At 39.0% G+C, this 22,820-nt stretch overlaps 1 protein-coding gene across 8 annotated transcripts; it reads left to right on the forward strand.

Moving 5' to 3' along the window:
• On the forward strand, positions 1-22,820 carry LOC112185532 (aspartyl protease family protein 1). Of its 8 annotated transcripts, none has more exons than XM_024323789.2 (10): positions 1-449; positions 571-682; positions 1,076-1,311; positions 1,406-1,630; positions 1,745-1,880; positions 1,975-2,048; positions 2,149-2,248; positions 2,338-2,395; positions 2,713-2,784; positions 2,878-3,399. In XM_024323789.2, the coding sequence occupies exons 1-10, from the start codon at positions 118-120 to the stop codon at positions 3,087-3,089; spliced, it is 1,557 nt and encodes a 518-aa protein (XP_024179557.1). In that variant the 5' UTR covers positions 1-117; the 3' UTR covers positions 3,090-3,399. The 8 variants fall into 8 exon arrangements, with proteins under 8 accessions (XP_024179557.1, XP_024179560.1, XP_024179559.1 ...); XM_024323792.2 differs by having other exon boundaries at positions 2,728-2,784; XM_024323791.2 differs by having other exon boundaries at positions 2,750-2,784.

Genomic DNA, 22,820 nt, shown 5'->3' on the forward strand with positions numbered 1-22,820 from the left:
AAATGCAAATCTCTCCCACTTCTCAGATTTGAACCCAAAAAAGATTCAATCTTTTTCTGTTTCTCTACACAAAAAAGATTCAATCTTTTCAACAAGGAAGAGAAACCCAACTCACCAATGCTTACTCTTCGTAAGCTCGCCTCCATCTCCCTCGTTTTCCCATCAATCTTCTTGACCCTTCTTCTTCTTCTTCTTCCCAGCTGCGACGGCCGCGTCTTCAGCTTCGAGATGCACCACCGCTTCTCCGACCCCGTCAAGCAGTGGTCGGAGGCAGCCGGAAAGCTCTCTCCGGTTGCCGCCACCAACCTCCCCGAGAAGGGCAGCTTCGAGTACTACGCCGAACTCGCCAACCGCGACCGCCTCCTCCGCGGCCGCAAGCTCGTCGAGTCCACCGACACCCTCGCTTTCTCCGACGGCAACTCCACTTTTCAGATCACCTCTTTGGGATAGTACGTTTCCTTCTCTCCTAAAGTTTCCATTTTTAGTTTCATTTTTTCAAAGTTTCGATTTTTCAATTTTGGGATTCTTGAAAATTAGGGATTTTCTATTTGATATTTTTTGTTTTGGTAGTTTGCATTACACGACGGTGCAATTGGGGACGCCGGGAATGAAGTTTATGGTGGCGCTGGATACCGGCAGTGACCTGTTTTGGGTGCCTTGTGAAGGAACAGCTTATGCTCCTGTAAGTTGAAGTTGGGTTCTTTTTTTTCTTTCTTCAATTCTGTTAGTGTGAAAAAAACTTGTATCTATTGCTATTTAGATAGTGGAATTGTTGGGTTTGAAGTGGTGTCGATGAGAATGTCATTAGTATTTCGGGGTCTTTTCTGTTTGATTGTGCGGATTCTTGTTAAGGGTTGACAAGAAAATGTGACCTTTATTTGAAAATGATCATGAACTTAGGAACAGCAAGCTATGCATTTGTTTCTGTATCTTAAGGGTTGACACTCAATATCTTGTTATACTGTTAGATTTGAGGACAAGAATAGTGGCATTGGTGTTTTAATGCGTTCAGGGTATATTGTTTCTGGCTTTTGCATGTAGTACTTGAATAATTGGGTGCATTTTACTGTGGCAGAATTTTGAGGTCAGCAAATATGACCCGAAAGGGTCGTCAACTAGCAAGAAAGTCCGTTGCAACAACAGGTTGTGTATGCAGCGTAATAAATGTCTGGGAGCATTCAACACTTGCCCTTATAGGGTCTCTTATGTCTCTGATCAAACTTCTACGTCTGGGATATTGGTAGAGGATGTTCTGCACTTAACAACAGAAGATAGTCATCATGAATATGTTGAGGCATACATTACCTTTGGGTAAGTTCTGTGGTATTATAAGCTTTTGGAATCTTTTTATTCGTTTTGGATTAAAATCATGTATTCAGCTGAAAGGGCATTGTGAATTTTGAAGTTGTGGCCAGGTGCAAAGTGGTTCATTCCTGGATATTGCTGCTCCTAATGGTTTGTTTGGTCTTGGTATGGAGAAGATATCTGTTCCTAGCATTTTATCCCGGGAAGGCTTTACCGCAGATTCCTTTTCCATGTGTTTTGGACATGATGGAGTTGGGAGAATCAATTTTGGTGACAAGGGGAGTCCTGACCAGGAAGAGACCCCATTTAATTATAACCCTTCACAGTAAGTGGGAATCTCAGTTACTTGATGCTAGTTATTCGTGAGATCAGATACGATTGTTATTTAAAAGGATGTCTTGACATTGTTTTTATCTCCCATTATTTGTGATGCATGTAGTCCAACCTACAACATCAGTGTAACTCAAATTAGAGTGGGGACAGATATTATGGACATTGATTTCACTGCTCTTTTTGATTCTGGGACTTCTTTCACATATTTGGATGACCCAACTTATACAAGGATTTCAGAGAGTGTAAGCTGCCCCTCTCTACACACACTCACAGAGGTTACATACATATATCAATACCCATATATAACTCATAACTAATGCTTTATGACTATTGCAGTTCAATTCACAAGCTCGAGATAAGCGTCGTCCACCTGACTCAAGGATTCCATTTGAATATTGTTATGATATGAGGTCTCATTTAGGTCTTTTGTCTGTGCTTTCTTTTTATTCTAACTCCCAATCTGATTACTTGTATATTATTTTTAATTATTCCTCTTCTTTCCATTTGCAGTCCAGATGCAAATGCTAGTTGGATATCTGGTGTCAGTTTAACCATGAAAGGTGGAAGCCAGTTTGAAGTATATAATCCAATCATTGTTATCTCCACTCAGGTAATGTTTTGTTATACTTTATTTGTTTTTTTTTAGTCAGGAATAGTGGTAACTGGTAACTAAGTATCTTCATTGCTAATGATTTGCAGAGCGAGCTGGTCTATTGCCTGGCTGTTGTCAAGAGTTTGGAACTAAATATAATTGGACGTAAGTCTTCTTCATAGCAGTTTTCGCATGCTCTAATTTATAAACTTAAAATAACCAAATGGAATACATGCCTAGGAACTTAGGATTTGATTTACTTCAATTAAAGCCAACAATAACTCAGTTTATTAGCTTCTTTTGCTGCTGGTAATCCATAATGATTGATGACGTAGGCTTTAACAATGAATTAGAAAACAGCTACTGTGACTTTCTTTGTTTTCAAAGTTGAAACAGTAGCCTGCTTTAATAGATATCTAGTTGCATTGCATTTGTTTACTGTTAAATGCTGGCTTATGCTTCAGCTATTGATCCCTCTACAGAAAACTTCATGACAGGCTACCATGTTGTATTTGACAGAGAGAAAAAGGTTTTGGGCTGGAAGAAGTTTGACTGTATGTGTTACTCATCTAGATGCACACACACCTATGCTCTATGGCCTTACGTATGATCTTTTTCCCTGACCAAGTTTCTTTACTATCATGCAGGCTATGACACTGAGGACCATCATACTTACTTGCCTATTAAACCACGCTCCTACAATGTGCCTCCTGCTTTTGCTCATGGACTACGCAACCATTCTATTTCAGAATCAGCGAAAAAGACCAGCCAGACTTCAGCTGCTTCTCTGCCTTACTATAGTCATACTTCTCTTCAGACTTGCTTTCTATTCACCATCCTCCTCTTCCTCTTACCGTAACTGTGATATGACAATCCTTTTCTAGTCTGTTGCAGAGTTCTGTAGGGTACATAAGAATGTAGAATTCTAGAATGTAAATCCTCTCTAATCACTCCCAGTTTACACCATGGCCAGATAGATCTTGTAATACCTCCCCCCAGCTCTAATGTAAATCCTCTTACCATCTAGCATAGGCATTATAGTTGTAAAAAGTTTACACAGAAGGGGGATTTGAGTTTCCTCCCCTCAGCTCTAGATCTTGTAATACATACAGGCATACTACATGTTTTTGGTCACCTCTGAATCTCCAAATGATACTCTTATCTTTATTGTATTGTCTGAAATCAGTGTTGAGTATGCATTAGGCATTTATATCTCATCCTCACACCGAAGTGTTGAACGTTAATGGTGTTGGGCGCTAGTATGTGTAACAGCAAATGTAGTTTACAGGGTCGACCTGAAGCAGAAATTCTTGCATGATGCATACAATAGGTGTATCAGACGTCCCTTTCACACTGACGGGTGAAATGACCTACCCGCAATTGATCTACTAGTCTTATGTATTCTGTTTAGTTCATTATGCACTAGGACTTGATCACTCTAGTGCTCTTATTTTTTTAACTCCACCATCAATGCACTGTTAGTACCAGACCAAGTACTTGAGCTGTTCCGGGAACTTCTTCTTCTTAGTGCATGCTTGTGCGTTTAAAATAAGTAGGCATTGCCAGGCCAAAGTCACCGAAGCTTCTACTTGGTCTTTATAAGAAGAGGACAACTAAATGAATTGATCACGCACTTTGATAATTATATATGTGTTTGAGTATGACTTGGGCACAGAAGAGTAAATGGAATTCTAATCCGTCACCAGAATGAGTCAGAGGTCTCCATCTGATATTTCTTTAGGGGAAAAAGAAAAAGCCATTAAACTTTTTCATTTTCTTATCTCTTAATCTTTTATTGGTTGAGGCGTCAATAAAGAGAGGTGAAGCTGAAATTTCCTTTTTAAAAGAAGACGGTGAATGGTCTAAAACGCAGAATTGCTTTTCTTTGGCAAAAAATAAGAAAAGAAAAGCATGAAATTTAAAGTTTTTTGCTTTGTTGTTGTTGATGTTGTTGTTATTGGCCTTTCTGGGGCACCAAGTCTAGGATGCTTTTCCTGCTTCTCTATTATTGACTTTGAATGGTGTCAAATGTCAAGTATGATACTCAATTGCCTACTTGAAGAAAATTGAGAAACACATTTTGTTACCTAACACCTTGTCCATGACAGCGATGCAAAATATATTTTGTCATATCTATTGTTATATGTTTTTGATAACTTACTATTGTTATCTTCTAAAACATTATTTATAGTAATACATGATGGAAAATATTATCCAATGTGTTATTGTTATTTTAAGAAATATATATATATATATATATATATATATAATTTGTACGTAGAGACTAGATAGTTTGTGATAATTAAAGGGTGATGGATGATCATGGTATAAAGAAACTTATCAATGAATTTTTCAAAGTCAATGTAAATTGTTTTTTTTTTTGGAGATTGAAAATGTCAATGATAGATGTATAATTTATTTATTTTATTTAAAAAAAAAATTACAACGAAAAATTCCTTGGTCACCCAACCAAACTCTTAAGCAAATCTAAATTGAGGGTTGAAGATGCAGCAAAAGAATGACAAATATATAGTTCCTGGAGCCATGTTTATTAGTATATTGGCTATATTATAGGTTCTAAAATTGAAAATTGTAATTTTTTTTTTTTAATAAAGGGCTGGTGCGGCTGCCCTTAATTAAGCCTTAATTGATGAAACTGTTGAATACAAGGAGAGACATTAAGCTTAAACCCCTGATTACAATAAGTATCTAAAGAATGTCTTGAAATATTATCACGAGTCCCTACCAAATAACTATATTTAATTATGGACCAACTAGCAAAGAGCGCTCTACTGGCGACTCTATTTCCTCTGACATAGCGGTGACATAATAGAAAAATAACTCAATATGTAACGCAATTAATTACAACGTAACATAATTACATGTTATAGGTTCTAAAATTGAAAATTGCATTTTTTATAATTTGGAAAAAAAGAGTTAGAAATGTTTTCAAGTTCTAGAGGGTGGTATTTTTTGTGTGCGAGGTAGAATCTAATAAAAGAGGAAGAAAAGAAGAAACATTGTATTTGCTTCTAATAAAACTCTCTGTAGCGTAAAATTAAAAAACAATAGGGTGGCGATAGACAGCCGCACCATTTTTTATTGAAATATGTATGATTTTTCTTTTTAGACAAAGAATTGAAGTAGGAGTTAAGGGAGGCTTAATTATGATTTTCACTAACCACCGCTTCATTCTGGACAAGTGGCTTTGATTGCGGCATGTGGTTTGGTTTGAACTCATTCCACGCTTCAACGTTCAATGATAGGCTTCTTAGTCAACGTCTTTACCAAACAAACACCTCCAACACTCACGCCTTCTTAATTTCTTTCACATCCTCTAATTTAATTCTTATTGTATTATTATACCTACTATGAGGTTGAGCTAACTTCAATTACGGAGCTGAGTATGGAAAATCACCTTTATGAGCCTCTTATTCTAACCAATTTTGACTCACCTGTCTATATGTGTGGTTGGTCATGTTAACTTTATATTACGAATTTAATTTTGTACTATTTATCTTTTTTGTTGGTGAAAAATGACTGTTTTTTCTGTATTTTAACTCAAAATTTTGGGACAAATCTTCGTTGTATTTTGTTTATCTAATAGCCAAGTGGAGAACACGAATCAAATCAACTAAAGATAAGACCTTGTTATTAGTCAAGCGGTATTTCTCATCATTGTAGTTAGGACTACAAATCACCTTGACTAAACCACTAGATGTGTTAAGGTTGTTCGAGCGGCCTACAATGAAATCTCTATGTTTATTGTTCGAGTCTCAAGTTTCACTAGTTTGTGGCCACAAGGTCTGAGGTGTCTTCGAATTCATGCCCGTAAAGTGGAAGATTAGTTTGATTTTGTTAGGATACCCTCGTGGACCTCTTCCAATATTGATTGAGGAGGTGTTACTAACTCACTAGTATAATTGAGGTGGCTTGTTACCTCATTCCAATTAAAAATCACCCTTATTAAAAACAATATTTACGGATCAGTTAATACGTGAATATTATTGTAATACGATGATCCGAAATTAGCCGACACTTTTCAGGAAGAAGCACTTTCTTTTCCTTTTTTTTTCCCAACTGGTTCCATTAATAAAGGAGAAAATATTAGGTGCCTCCCGTCAAATCATCTTTGTATTGTCAAATAATTCGACGCCCCAATAATAATTTGACACGTGGCTTTAACAGAAACCTAAATTGTGAAAAAGACCATTCAAGGCTTTTGCTCTCTGCTTCAAGACATCAACATTCAAGGAGGACCGAAAATGGTCATAGAAAAGGAGAAAACCAAATGTTAACGTCTGATTGATTCGTCGAACTAGGTCATATGGCAACATGGACTTACACCCGAAAACTTCTCCCAATAAAGAAACTTTTGCTAAAAAAAAAAAAAAAAAAAAACTTCTGTACAAGTAGAAATGTAGAATATACATGTAAACCACGGGACCCACATCACCCGCGAGTTCGTCTAAACAGTGACCAAACTTTAACAACCATGTCTGTCTCTCTAGTCTCAACGGCGACATTGGATTCAATACCGTCCAATCCTGTAATCCCTGGAGTCAATCCCTTCACACACATGTGTATAAAACAACACCCACGTTTCAAAGTCGTGCTTCCAATCCAAACCAGACACTTTCTCTGAAGCCATGGCCGACTGGACTTGCAGAGCTTCTAGTAGCAACTCTACTCTCTTGCCTCCTCTGTTACTGGTTTTCGTATTGGGTTTGGCTTGTCGGAGCTGTAACGGGTTCGGGAAGTTCGAGTTTGATTTCTACCACCGGTTGTCGGATCCCGTCACCGGAATTCTCGGCTACGATGAGCTCCCGCAAAAGGGTAGCCCTGAATATTACGCTACCATGACTCACCGGGACCGGTTGATCCGGGGCCGCCACCTCGGCCAAACGACGACGCCGCTTACTTTCGTTTACGGCAACGATACTTACCGGATTGGCGCTTTTGGACAGTACGAGCCTTTCACCAACTTTTTTGATGACTTTCTGTGCACTTTGTTGTGTTCGAAATTTATAAAGATTCAATCTTTTGTTTCGGTTTTGGTCTGAAATTTCAGCTTGCATTATGCGAATGTTTCTGTTGGGACTCCAAGGACTTCGTATATTGTGGCTTTGGATACAGGCAGTGATTTATTGTGGTTGCCGTGTGATTGTATCAGTTGTGTGAAGGGGTTTAATACATCAGATGGAGAGGTAATATTGCTTTACTCAAACTGAGTTTTCTGAATTTATTACCTTTTCTGGGTTTATGTTTGCTTTTGTTCATACGCAAATGGTATGATCTGACTAGGAAATGAAATATGTCATAACTTGTTTTGTGAAATTTTGTAGTAGAGTAAGTTTGAAAAGCTTTAGATTTATCCTAGTAGCGTAGTAGTTTATCCGTGTTGAATGAATCAACTACTGGCATGCTTCAGATTGTGAGCTTCTAGATCATAAAGGAATGTCATCATAAATGTACTCAAACTTTAAAAGGGTAGCAAAATTACATTGTTCTCTCAGAAAGCTTCAGGTTTTGTGGTTGTCTTGTTCATCAAAGTTTTCTGAGTACCTGGAAAAAATACACCATCAGGATGGATTAACATTGTTTGTGGCTCGGTGCATTTGATCTTTGAGGGTATCAGTAGGAAACAAGTTCTGATGGTATTTATGTCTTTATAGGTGGTGGATTTTGACATCTACAGCCCTAATAAATCAACAACAAGCAAAAAGGTTCCTTGCAACAGCACATATTGCGAACAACAACAGCGGTGCTCTACACCAAGTAGTGATTGTCGTTACAGTATCAACTATCTTTCTGCTAACACTTCATCTTCTGGAATCGTAGTAGAGGACATTTTGCACTTGACTACTGATGATGCTAAACTAAAAGGTGTCGAGGCGCCGATAGCCTTTGGGTAAGTAATTCTCTCATTTCTTCCCTAACGTACTTTTTGTAATCGAGCATGCAGTGTTGCTACTGAGTATATATATTCCTAGACATTTCAGTTTTAACTGGTTTAGGGAACTTTTAATGTTGATGCTCTACTCTATTGCAGGTGTGGTAGGTATCAGACTGGTATATTTTTAAGTGGGGCAGCTCCCAATGGTCTATTAGGGCTTGGTATGGATGGTGTATCCATTCCTAGCATGTTAGCAAAACATGGGCTTGCTTCAGATTCTTTTTCCATGTGTTTTGGAATTGATGGAAGTGGGAGAATCAGATTTGGTGATAATGGAAGTGTAGACCAACCAGAAACACCATTCTATGTCAGAGATAAATAGTAAGTGGTTAACTTAAATGTGCATATGCAGATGACAAGTGTACATACTTTGGAATTAAACCTTTTTTTTTTTTAATTTAATATCATCAAAGTTTTACTAACCTTTTGCTCTTGAACTTGTACCAGTCCAACTTACAACATTACTGTTACTCAAATAGCCATTAATAAAAGTGTTGCTGATCTTGATTTCTATGCAATTTGGGATTCTGGTACCTCATTTACGTACCTAAATGATCCAGCTTACACCCAGATTTCCAAGAGTGTAAGTAGTATAATTCTGTGTTTCATAAATATAATCTTGAGTTTCTGGTCTATCTTATCAGTATTTTTATCAAAGTAATGTTTTGTCTTTTTTCAGTTCAACAGTGCCATCAAAGATTATCGGGATACCAATAATTCTGATCTCCCTTTTGAATATTGTTATACAGTCAGGTAATTCTATCGGAAGACAATCTTTGTTTGCAATTTTTATCTTTCAAAACCTCCAGGCACCTTACTTGACTTTATGTGCAGTCCAAATCAAACGGTGAATTTGACATTGAAAGGCGGAAAGCATTATAATGTTATTGATCCACTTGTAGTTCTTTCTGATGGGGTAATTGTCCTCTACTTTTAGCATTTTCAAATCCTGCTTATGCATCATATCATGCTAAACTTTGCTATTCTGATCCTCAGGAAGGAAATATACTGTTATATTGTCTGGGTGTTGTCAAAAGTGAAGATGTAAATATCATTGGACGTGAGTATCTCTTTCTACACACTATGCTGATCTCACAATTCTTTTTCCATGCTCTGCTGTCATTCTGGATGTTTTATTTTTTATACCAATAATGCTCCTTTAATTATACTACTGAGATATTGTAGTTTGTTGCGGCCTCTGTGAGTTCTTTGTTGATTGATTAACTGCATAGTGTTTATGGTAACTATGAAGATCATGTAATAATTGATTCTAGTCTCCTAGAAAACCTTATCAACTTCTAGTAGCAGGGAACTAGTTCAAGAAGGATCCTTTTTTCTGTATCCCAAATCATATTCAACAGATGTAATTCTGAAAAACAACAAACCTTTTAAGAAACTGCTTGATGACAATCCAACACCCTAATGACCAGGTTTCACAGACATGGACCAGGGTTGATTTGTACTGCCTTATAATCACCACAGACAGTCAAATTTATGTGTTCATGTTTTCATCAATTGTAGCTTACAATGAAAATTTACTGATCTTTATGCAGAAAACTTCATGACCGGTTACCGTATAATCTTTGATCGCGAGAAGATGGTAATGGGTTGGACAGAGTCAGATTGTAAGTCTTACTTCCATCCTTTACATAAACATCTCCGCAAAATATTTTCTGTGTCATTATTGAGATGTTTTCCTTCTTTCAGGTTACAACGATGAGGAAACCGCAACTCTTCCCATCAGTCCATCCAAATCTCCCTCATCCAAATCTCCAGCCGCATCCCCCACGGTCAATCCAGAAGCCACAGTTAACCCTACTTCTGAGATACCATCAGACTCATCACCAAGTGATTCACCCAAATTGAGCTCTTTTACTTGTGCACTCATCATGGTTCTTTCTGCAATTTTTGCCATTGTTTAATCATTCTTTCTGGGTGCCAGAGGTTATCTCAACCCTGTATCATATGTATTCATAATCATAGGCATTTGTTCCAGGTAAATTACACAGAAAACTGGAAATTGACTTCCAATTTTTGGTATACAAAACTGATGTCAAGGCGGGGTTGTACATATGCTATTCGCTATGAACAATGACTATTTTATTTTTTTTACTATTACAGAAATAAAAGTAGATGACTTGATTGCTTCTTCTAACTTGGGTATCATTTTCAACATACAGAGTCATGGGACTCAAAGCAGAGAGAAAAGTAAAATGCAGAAAGAAAAGAAAAATTGCAGAAAACTCAAAACATATTCATTCCATCCACAAATCCCAAATGGTTTCAGAATACAGTACTTAAACAAAAAGAAAATATCTCCCGAAGTCGCAGCTGGCAAAAGACTAATTCAAATGTATTCTACTTGGGCATCTGCTAAACAATGTTTGGGCGTGAAGGAAATTGTTGAGGTGATGATGGGCTAGTATTCTACTTAGGCTTCTTCCTGGTGACTCACATATCAAGAACCTTGAGAGGCTGCCACTGAATTTCACCATGACTGTCAAACTGAGGTAGTAAGTTGGGGATTAATTTCAGTTTACCTCCTCTGAGGTTTGGGGGTGTCATTATTTCACCCCCCAAACTATCAATTTCACTTTTTTACCCCCTGAACTTTTCAATTTTTGTCTTCTGTGTCCAATTTCTCTGAATCCGTCCAAATTGGATGTTAAGTCTGACTATTGATCATTTGAGGCTAAAATAGTCATTTCAAGCCAAAAAAAAAAAAACCCTAAACCCAAAAAACCCTCTCTCTTTCACGTTCGGGGGTTTCTCTCTCTTCACCAATCCCTCTCTCTCTCTCTCTCTCTCTCCCCCCCCCCCCCTCCTTCCTCCTCCGCGGCCAAGAACCTCATCCGCGCACAATTTTGCTCACTTAATAACTAACCAGAAATAATGTCCTTCACTTTCAAAGCACAATACACACAAACAAAGACACCCAATTCCAATTATGAAATTTCTAAACCCCCAAATACACATATCAAGAACAAAACCCAAATTTCCAATTCCAAATCCAAACTCACTCACAGAAATGTACGAAACAACAAAGACGTAAGAACCCACAGTGCTCATAACTCAACAACCCAAAAAGCAAAGACCTTTACCCAAATTCGGATCCCCAGACGTCCCAAGCTCTGACCCATCAGCCTAAACGGGTCTCTGAGCTTCGATAATGGAAGGTAGCGTGTTCTTGAGCTGCTCCGGTACAGTGGCTCGGTACTCTTGAATCTTCACCGCCATTTCGGTGACTTGGCACTCCAACTCGTCCAGCTCATCGACGTCGGCGTCGGGGCTAGAGGCCATGTGAGGAGGGATGAGGATGTTGGCCCAGTAGTCGGCCCATCTTGGGTAGTAAGCCGTCGCCGCTATCTTCTTCAGCTTCTGTGGGTCGTCCGTTTTCAGCGACGATCGAACTTTGTACGAGGGGAGTAGGAGTTCTTGGCGACTAGCTTCTCGAGGTCGGAGATGAAGGCAGAGATTTGGTTGAGGAAGGGTTTGAGGTGAACGGGATCGGTGAGCCCACTTGGGAGTTGACGGAGGACTTGGAGATGGGGAAGCAGGAGAGGAAGGCGGAGGTGGACTAGAAGGAAGGGGAGGGGTCGGAGGATTGGCGGCGGCGAGGCACGTGAGGAAGGTGTCGAGAGAGAGAGAGATAGATTTGGAGATGCAGATCTCTGAGAGAGAGATGGATTTGGAGTTGCAGATATGAGAGAGAGAGAGAGAGAGAGAGAGAGAGATGAAAGAGAAACTGAAAGTGAAAGAAAAAGGTTCTTTTAGTTTTGTTTTGAGTTTTTTTTTTTTTTTTTGCCTTAAAATGACCATTTTAGCCTCAAAGTGGGTCAAATAGTCAAACTTAACGTCCAATTTGGACGGAATCAAAGGAATTGGACACAGAAGACAAAAATTGGAAAGTTCAGGGGGTAAAAAAGTGAAATTGAGAGTTTGGGGGGGTGAAATGATGACACCCCCAAACCTCAAAAGGGGTAAACTGAAATTAATCCTAAGTTGAAACTGGAGTTGAGTCACCAATGCATTTCTTAAGTAAGGAAACATGGAAAGTTGGGTGAATCTTTGAGCTAGCTGGAAGTCTTAATCTGTAGGCCACTTTTCCAACTCTGGCAGCTACTTGGAAGGGGTCGTAATAGTGAGGGGAGAGTTTGTGTGCAGTCTTTTGATAAATGACTTTTGCCGATATGGATGGAGTTTTAAAAACGCCCAGCCACCCTCGTTGAACTCCCTCTCTGTTCTCTTATGATCAAAGTGTTGTTTCATCCTGTTCTGTGCAATAGCCATGTGATCCTTGAGGTCTCTCAATAGTTGTCTCTGTTTTGTAAGGAGTATCTACTGCATGAACTTTAGTTGACCCCAACAAGTATGTTGGCAGCGAAGGTAGAGGACGACCATATAAAGCCTGGAATGGCGACATCTTAATGGTCGAGTGATAAGTCGTATTATGGCACCATTCAACCCAATGTAGTAAGGAGCTCCAAGAAGAGGGCTTGTCAAAGACAAAGCAGCGCAAGTAATGTTCCAATGAACGGTTCACTACCTCTGATTGGCCACCAGACTCAGGATGATATGCTGAGCTTTTGCATAACTAGGTACCCTATAATTTGAAGAAGGCTCTCCAGAGTGACTTATGAATATGGGATCTTTGTCACTGACAATAGAACGAGGCATACCATGGAGGCGAAAGATCTCTTTCATAAAAATATCAGCATTATGAGAAGCAGTGTAAGGATGAGTGATGACTATAAAGTGAGCATATTTGGACAATAGGTCCACAACCACACCATAATAGCATTGCATCCAGCAGAAACGGGTAAACCATCAACAAAATCCATTGCAATACATATACATATTCTGGAATTGGCAAGGGATGCAATAAGCCTAGAGAATGGATAGACTCATAGTTGTGTCTTTGACACTGATCATATGCTACCACAAAGGTCTTGACATCACGGTGCATTCCTGGCCAAGCATAATTGTGGAATAGCCTTATTAAAGTGCAAAGGATTTTGAGTGACCTGCCTGGAATGAAGAATGGAATATTGGAATTCATGAAGAATCTTGGCTCTCCAATTTGTGGTAGCAGGTGCAAAGATCCTATCTTTGTACATCAATCTACTGTTGACCAATGCAAAACCTTTCTTAGTTGGAGTGCCATTTGATATTGCAGTGCAGATGGCTTGAGACTCAAGATCTGCTAGATATGCTCGATCAATTAGTTGAATGCTATCGAAAATTGAATGACCATTGTTTCATGGCGTTTGAATAAAACATCTGGAACTGTATTGACTTTCCCTGGCTTGTACTGCTTGGACATTGAATGACCATTGTTTTTCGGCCATTCTTGCACTGCTTGGACTTTTGAAGGATCCACTGATACCCCTATTTCCGAGACTACAAGGCCCAAATAGTATACACTGGGCTGGGCAAAAGAACACTTTGACAGCTTCACTTTTAAGTTGTTAGCCTTAAGCAACTCAAAAACCACCTCAAGATATGTGACGTGATTGTAAGTCCTTACTATAAATTAAAATGTCATAAAAAAATGCATGTTCAAACTTATGGAGCATAGACTTGAACATTTGATTCATCAATGCTTGGAATGTTGAAGGTGCGTTTGTGAGGCCAAATGACACCACTACGAATTCATAATAACCCTCATGTGTTCTAAAAGCCATTTTGTGAATGTCTTCCTCTTTCATTTAGACTTGGTGATAGCTCGATTGGAGGTCGAGTTTTGAATTTTTTTTTTGCCCCATATAACTCATCTAGAACTCGTCCGTGACGGGAATAAGGAACCGATCCTTAATGGTAACGATATTGAGGTTGCGATAGTCAACGCAAAATCTCCAAGAGCTTTCTTTCTTTTTGATTAATAGAACCGGGGAAGAGTATGCGTTGGAACTTGGTCTATTTAACCCATTAGTAAGCATATCAATAACTTAGGCTTTTTGTGAATGGGCGTACCGATAATGTCTTACGTTGACTGGGCATGCATTAGGGATGAGTGTAATTAAGTTATACGTGTTTCTAGAAGGTGGGAGGCCCATTGGAGGTTGAAACAAGTCTTGAAAGCGGTCCAAAAGTGTCTAGACAGTAGACACAGGGAGATAATGGTTGATTAGGCCTTACTGTGGGATGCTCTATCAATTGTGTAACCGAGTCCAAATGATCAGCTGGGAGGAGAGCCAATAAGTCTTGATTACTCAAGTCTGGTGTCTGAGTATTCCCTCTCAATGTATGCAGATTGCCATTATCGATAAAGATAATGACTTTTTGGACTAAGTGTCAGCTGATGAAACCCAAATCGTCCAACCGTTTCGCCCTTAGCACCAGGTCACAACCAACTACCAGAAGCAATAAGAAATCTCCGGTAAACTGGTACGACTAAATTTTGACTTTCACGTCGTGCACTTTTCCAGTTGTTGGAGATCATGGCCTGAAGCAGATATAAACTGAAGCCCAGAATCCTAATAAATTGAGAGACCTAGTTGACAACTATAGGATTCAGGATATTGGATGCTAAGCTGCAATCAATGATAACTCGTATTGGAGTTTCAAGGATGGATCCTTCCATGCGCATCACTTCCCCAATATTTTAGTTGGTGATTGCGTGGAGGGCGGATAATGTCTTCCGGCTCAATTTGCGGTTCAACTAAGGCCGCTGCAGTATCATAAAATTCTGGCGAGTCTTCTGTTAACACCTGCGCCTATTTGTAGTAGCCAAAATATCTTGGACCTTTGCCTCATACCGCAGTATAAGGTGGTGGGCATGTGAAAATGAGCGCGGCTCTATGGCCATTACGTCATAATAGATCTTAGGCTTTAAGCCATCCAAGAAACTCGGTAAGAGTTGTTCATTTGACCACTCTGGAGCTCGACATAACATTTTTTTGAACTTTGTTATGAAATCGTCCATTGATGTGACCTGTTGCAGATGGGCTAATTGAGCCTTAAAATTGAAGCTACTACCGAAACCAAAGTGTTCAAGGAAGACGACCATGAACTGATCCTAAATTGTGAATGGGTAACGCTGCTCGACCATGTTCATCCACATTGTGGCATCGGCGCGAAGTGTAAAGAAATTGTGGCTATGCGTTCATGCAATGGAGGTTTAAAGGAAGTTAGCCCATAAGTATTGCTCTGCCATAGCTAACTAGTCGACGACATCATCGCCATTGAAACGAGGTAAGTCAATCTTTGGAGGTTTAAAGGTACAATAATCAATGTGTTGGTAGTTGGGTGTGGGAAATCTATATTACGGAAAAGGTTAGGATGTGAAATTATGCAGCTTAGAGAGAACAGATGTGTGGACTGAAGTTATGGTAAAGTAAATGGCGGAGTTTGCTGGCAAAGTGGTGTGACTATGGCCAAAAGGTGTTATTCATGGGTGTGGAGAGTAAAAGAATGGGTGGGCAGAATAGTTTGGTAGCTGTGGAAAGGAGGAGTGAATTTGTGGTGGAGTTGCTTGAGATGGTGGTGGTAAAGTGTTTATTGGTGGTGGGAGAGGAGTAGACAGACCCAGGCTTGACCATGAGTGGTGGTGATGGGGGGTGATGAATTCAGAGAGCCAAAAGTGATATGAGGAGAACCAAAAGCAGCACTAGCTGTTTGTTGTTGACATTCGACTGGTGAAGCTAGAACTATGCTTTGGAGGGCTACAAATTGTGTTGATACATGGTTTTGAAAGTTTTTTATGGACGTATTAAGTTCTTTGTTTTGGATATGAAGGAATTCAATAGTGTTTTGGAAATTGAGCTTTTGGGTAGTTGGTGCATACTTGGAAGAAGAAGGTTGATCTAATGAAGATGGTGGTGGTGGGTAGACGAGGGCAGAGGAGAAAGGAATAGAAGGAATGGTGTCTTGCAGGTCGCACAGGGTCATGGCTTTGGATACCAGATGATGGGACTCAAAGCAGAGAGAAAAGTAAAATGCAGAAAGAAAAGAAAAATTGCAGATAACTCAAAACATATTCATTTCATCCATAGATCCCAAATGGTTTCAGAATACAATACTTAAACAAAAAGAAAACTACCTCCCTAAGTCATAGCTGGAAAAAGACTAATTCAAAAGTATTCTATTCAGGCTTTTGCTGAACAACGTTTGAGCTTGAAGGAAATTATTGAGATGATGATGGGCTAGCCTCAACACATGAGAACCTACAACCAATGTACAACCACCCAAATAAAATAGAAAATCAATCCCAACAAGTAGTCAAAAAATTCAAAGAGAATAGATTTTGTCCCATAAGGGGGTGTTTGTTACGTGGGATTTGATGGGATTGGACATCCTTATCAGCTTGTGTTACACTAATCCCATGTTTGGCAACAAACAAGACTGTTGTAAATGAGACTGTAGAGCCCCAAATTCTCTCTAACATCTTCTTCCATAGACACCCCAAACACCATAGGATTATGGAAGCCCGAAGCCCTCATTCTCTCTACTCTTTGCTTCAGTGATCGACGAACTCTCTCATCATTTTCACCTCCTCAAACCATGCTCGATGAACTCCCTTGAAAGCTTCTATTTCACCTCCTCAAACCATGTCCGACGAACTTCCTTGAAAGTTTTTGCAAATTGAAAGCTGATAAGAAACCAAACTGAATGATTGGGAATCAGATGATTGCAAATGTAATGAATCAATGAAAGATTGCATTTTGGGAATTGGTTATTGGATGTTTTGTTGTTTGCTTAGATGGGTATTGATTGGAATTGCATAATTTTAGATTTGAGTGAATGGTTTCGATTCTGGAAGTAGAATTTGTCTAGGAATAACTGCGGGCACCTTAGCTTGATTGGAAACCCAGATCCCTTGATGAAGAACGCGGGCACCTTGGCTTGACTGGAAGAGAAATTGGGTATGGCTTTGATATAAGAAGTCTGAGAGAAATTGTTGATGATGTTAATGGTGTTGCACGTCTGTGGTGTTGATGGAGTCTGGGTCTTTGTGTTAGTAGTCATTAGTCCTTCCAGCACCAAACATGAGTCAGGACATAGTAAAAAGCCCAGCTTGAGGAGTCTGAGACAATTATAGAAATTAAGGCGGGGTATGACAATCCTAGGAAACAAACATCACCTAAGAGTGTCATTAGTGTAATTCCCCATAAACTCCTTAAGTTTCTCCCTAAAGCTATCCCTAAGATAAATGTGCCTATGAAATTAGGGCCAAGCTTTAGGTTTTGTTTTTGGGCCCATCTCTAATTTACATAGGTCAGACCTCACCACTTCTAGACAAACTATATTTGACGCAGTGGGTCAAGTGAGTTCTACGTTTGGTTGTTGGGCCATCTCAATTGTATGCGGTTAGTCATGTTAATTTGGTACTACGAATTAATTTTGTATCATTCATCTTCTTTGTTGCTCAAAAGAATGGCTGCTTTTCTGTATCTTGACTTAAGAATTTTGAGATAAATATCTGTTTTATTTTATTTATCTAATATATAATAGTATTAAGATACAAGTACTAGCTAGGCGTAGAACAATAATGAAATCAACTAAAGATATAAACTTGTTATTAGATGGGCTATATTTTTCAGCCACAATGTTATGACTCAGTGATCTAGTAACCCTGACACAATAACCCAGCGGGTAAACTTAAGGGTCCTTGACCAAAAGCATCAAAATTGGCCAAAATTATCCCACTTACCCCAACAACAAATTTTTATTCCCATTTACCGTATTTAAAGCAAAATGATAATTTTGCCCTTAAAGTAATTAATTAATTACATTTGCCCATCTCCCTCCACGATCTGCCCTCTCTCTCTCTCTCTCTCTCTCTCTCTCTCCGCTTCAGAAACACGGCGTCGGAAAATTCATCGATGGTAGAAACAAAAACTCGGCGAGTTTGATGGTCCGCCTAAATTGTGAGATCCGAGAGTTGTGGTTCGCCGTCGCCGTTGACCTCGTCTCCGATTCCAAGCACATTTGCCCTGAGAAGAATAACTCCCAAGCTCCGTCGGTGATGCCCGACCTCTGGAATGACATTCCGGCCATGCTCCACCACAAGGTCTACAGATTCTCAATGTCGCTGGTAACCGCCTCTCCGGCGAGCTCCCTCCGAGTCTGTTGTACCTCGATCTCTCTTTGAACGCTTGCTTCGGCGAGATTCTGAGGAGCATCGCCAACCTGACTCAGCTTCAGCTCATCAACTTGTCAAACAATCAGTTTTCCGGTCAGGTTCCGCCGATCTTCAACTTCAGCTGGGTTCCGACATGAATGGCCTTGGAATTGGTTCTTTTGGGATTGATTGGTCTACTATTGCATCATATCTTGTTACTCCTTTGGCTAGCCCATGCTTTGCCTCGGTTAACATTGCTGTTGGATTTTTCATTGTCATATATGTGATAACACCCATTACTGGTCTATTATCTACAGCGCCAAACCAATTTTTCTTCCTTTTGTTTTTTGTTTTTTTGGATAAAATAGGGCAGAAGCCCAAAGTGAAAGAAAAATGGAAAAAAACAAAAGTTATATTGGGGGGCAATAGATGACTATTGCCCTTAATAGACGTTTTGAATTAATGTAATCTCATTGTTGTTGTTGTTTTTTTTTTCTCTATAATCAAAGTTTTATTTGTCTAAATTTAGGGATAGTAGTTTTCATTCTGGCGATTGAAAGTCCTATTGGGAGGCAATACATGACTGATAGATAGACATATATTAGGGGCAATAGACTATTGGGGAGAAATAGAGATCTATTGCCCCTCTATTGGGGGAAATAAACCTTTCTGGTGAGGTTTTTAGAAAAGTCCGATGTGCGGCGGTACTTGACCGGATTCCTGCAGCAGGTGACGGGGCTCGAGCGAAGTCCCCTATGATTTATCTCTCTTCCATTTTCTTTCTCTCTCACTAAGTAACAAAGGTGAGGGTAAAATGGTATTAAAAAAAAAACAACAAAAAAATCTTAATGGGAGTATTAGGGAAGACCTCCTTAGAATGTTTTTTGTAAGAGAGAATTAAAAAAACTTAATGGGGTAAGTGAGAAAAAAATCTTTAAAAATGGGGTAAATGAACAAAAACCCTAAACTTCAACATTTCCAATATTTTTTCCTTTTTTTTTTGTGTCAGAACAAAGCTTCTCCAATATTTGAAACTACTGACCAGTATTTTGACCCAAAAAAAAAAAAGAAAAACTACCGACCAGTAAAATGCATTTCCACTTCACCCGCGAGTTCGTCTGTCTGAACGGCGACTTGTCTTTGGATTCAAGACGCGTAATGCCGACCTATCCTGAAATCCCTGGAGTCAATCCCTTCACACATGTATATACAACAAGAGCTACGTTTCAAAGTCATGCTTCCAATCCATTCCAGACACTTTCTCTGAAGCCATGGCCACCTGGACTGGCAGAGCTTCTAGTAGCAACTCTACTCTCTTGCCTTTGTTAGTGATTTTCTTGTTGGGTTTGGCTTGTCGGAGCTGTAACGGGTTCGGGACGTTCGGGTTTAATTTCCACCACCGGTTCTCGGATCCCGTCACCGGAATTCTCGGTTACGATGAGCTCCCACAAAAGGGGAGTCCTGAATATTACGCTGCCATAACCCACCGTGACCGGTTGATCCGGGGCCGCCACCTCGGCGAAACGAAGACGCCGCTTACTTTCGTTTACGGCAACGAGACTTACCGGATTCCCGCTTTTGGACAGTATGAGCCTTTCACCAACTTTTTTGATGACTTTCTGTGCACTTTGTTGTGTTCGAAATTTATAAAGATTAAATCTTTTGTTTCGGTTTTGGTCTGAAATTTCAGCTTGCATTATGCGAATGTTTCTGTTGGGACTCCAAGGACTTCGTATCTTGTGGCTTTGGATACAGGCAGTGATTTATTGTGGTTGCCGTGTGATTGTATCAGTTGTGTGAAGGGGGTTGATACATCACATGGAGAGGTAATATTGCTTAACTCAAACTGTGTTTTCTGGGTTGTGTTTGCTTTTGTTCATACACAAATGGTATGATCTGACTTGGAAAAGAAATATGTCATAACCTGTTTTCTGACATTTTGTAGTAGAGTAAGTTTGAAATTAAAAGCAAAAGATTGTAGCGTATTTGTTTATCCGTGTTGAATGAATCACATGTGTTGTTCATCAAAATTTTCTGAGTGCTGGAGAAAAATACACCATCAAGATGGATTAACATTGTTGGTGAATCAGTGCATTTGATCTTTGAGGGGATCAGTAATAAACAAGTTTTGATGGTATTTATGTCTTTGACAATTATCTACAGTTGGATTTTGACATTTACAGCCCGAATAAATCAACAACAAGCAAAAGGGTTCCTTGCAACAGCACATATTGTGAAAAACAGCAGCAGTGCTCTTCACCAAGTAGTGATTGTCGTTACAATATTACCTATCTTTCTGCTAACACTTCATCCTCCGGAATCGTAGTAGAGGACGTTTTGCACTTGATTACTGATGATGCTAAACTAAAAGGTGTAGAGGCACCAATAGCTTTTGGGTAAGTAATTCTCTCATTTCTTCCCTAACTTTTTGTAATTGAGCATGCAGTGTTGCTACTGAGTATATATATTCCTAGACATTTCAGTTTTAACTGGTTTAGGGCACTTTTGATGTTGATGCTCTACTCTGTTGCAGGTGTGGTAAGATTCAGACTGGTATATTTTTAAGTGGGGCAGCTCCCAATGGTCTATTAGGGCTTGGTATGGATGATGTATCCATTCCTAGCATGTTAGCAAAACAGGGGCTTGCTTCAAATTCTTTTTCCATGTGTTTTGGAATTAACGGAACTGGTAGGATCAGATTTGGTGATAATGGAAGTGTAGACCAACCAGAAACACCATTCTATGTCAGAGATAAATAGTAAGTGGTTAACTTAAATGTGCATATGCAGATGACAAGTGTACATACTTTGGAATTAAACCTTTTTCTTTTTACTTTAATATCATCAAAGTTTTACTAACCTTTTGCTCTTGAACTTGTACCAGTCCAACTTACAACATTACTGTTACTCAAATAGCCATTGGAAAAAGTGTTGCTGATCTTGATTTCTATGCAATTTGGGATTCTGGTACCTCATTCACGTACCTAAATGATCCAGCTTACACCCAGATTTCCAAAAGTGTAAGTAGTATAATTCTGCGTTTCATAAATATAATCTTGAGTTTCTGGTCTATCATATCAGTATTTTTATCATCTAAGTAATGTTTTCTCTTTTTTCAGTTCAACAGCGCCATCAAAGATAAGCGGGCTACCGATAATTCGGATCTCCCTTTTGAATATTGTTATACAGTCAGGTAATTCTTTAGGAAGACAATCTTTGTTTGCAATTTTTATCTTTCAAAAACTCCAGGCACTAACTTAACTTTATGTGCAGACCAAATCAAACGTTGAATTTGACAATGAAAGGCGGAAAGCAATATAATGTTATTCATCCACATGTAGTTCTTTCTGATGGGGTAATTTTCCTCTACTTTTAGCATTTCCAAATCCTGCTTATGCATCATATCATGCTAAACTTTACTATTCTGATCCCCAGGAAGGAAATATATTGTTCTATTGTCTGGGTGTTGTCAAAAGTGAAGATGTGAATATAATTGGACGTGAGTATCTCTTTCTACACACTGCTGATCTCACAATTCATTTTTCATGCTCTGCTGTCATTCTGGAATGCTTACTTTCTATACCATTAATGCTCCTTTAATTATACTACCGAGATATTATAGTTTGCTGCGGACTCTGCGAGTTCTTTTTTGATTGATTAACTACATGATGTTTCTGGTTTTATGAACATCATGTGATAATTATTTGAATTGGATTATAGGAAACCTAATTAACTTTTAGTAGAAGGGGACAAGTTCAAGAATGATCCTTTTCTGTATTCCAAATGGTACTGATGAACATATGTAATTCTGAGAAACAATAACTTTGATTAAGAAACTGCTTGATGACAATCCAACACCCTTATATCCAGGATTCAGACTTGTACCAGGGTTGATTTGTACCGCCTTATAATCATCACAGACAGTCAAATGTATTTGTTCATGTTTTCAACAATTGTAGTGTACAATGTGGATTTACTGATCTTCATGCAGAAAACTTCATGACTGGTTACCGTATAATTTTTGATCGCGAGAAGATGGTTATGGGTTGGACAGAGTCTGATTGTAAGTCTTACTTCCATCCTCTACATAAACATCTCCTTAAAATATTTTATCTGGTGTCATTACTCATTATTGGGATGCTTTCCTTCTGTCAGGTTACCATGATGAGGAAACCTCAACTCTTCCTATCAGTCCATCCAAATCTCCAGCCGCATCCCCCACAGTCTATCCAGAAGCGACAGTTAACACCACTTCTAAGATACCATCAGCCTCATCACCAAGTGATTCACCGAAATTGAACTCTTTTACTTGTGCACTCCTCATGGTTCTTTCTGCAATTTTTGCCACTGTTTAATTATTCTTTATGGGTGCCAAGGTTTTATCGACCCTGTATCGTATGTATTCATAATCATAGGCATTTGTTCCGGGTAAAATACACAGAAAACTGGAAATTGACTTCAAAGTTTTGGTATACAAAACTGACGTCAACGCCGGGTTATACATATGCTATTGGCTATAGACCAAACAGCAGTTGTTTTTGTTTTTTCTTCTATTACAGAAATGAAAGTATA

This window comes from Rosa chinensis, chromosome 2 (genome assembly GCF_002994745.2).
Source record: "Rosa chinensis cultivar Old Blush chromosome 2, RchiOBHm-V2, whole genome shotgun sequence".
Taxonomy (NCBI): Eukaryota; Viridiplantae; Streptophyta; class Magnoliopsida; order Rosales; family Rosaceae; genus Rosa; species Rosa chinensis.

Excerpts from the sequence above, each read along its gene's own strand:
- LOC112185532 (XM_024323789.2), top strand. The coding sequence starts at position 118 with ATGCTTACTCTTCGTAAGCTCGCCTCCATCTCCCTCGTTTTCCCATCA. Across the intron at positions 450-570 it reads CAGATCACCTCTTTGGGATA|TTTGCATTACACGACGGTGC; the intron begins GTACGTTTCCTT and ends TTGTTTTGGTAG. Across the intron at positions 683-1,075 it reads AAGGAACAGCTTATGCTCCT|AATTTTGAGGTCAGCAAATA; the intron begins GTAAGTTGAAGT and ends TTACTGTGGCAG.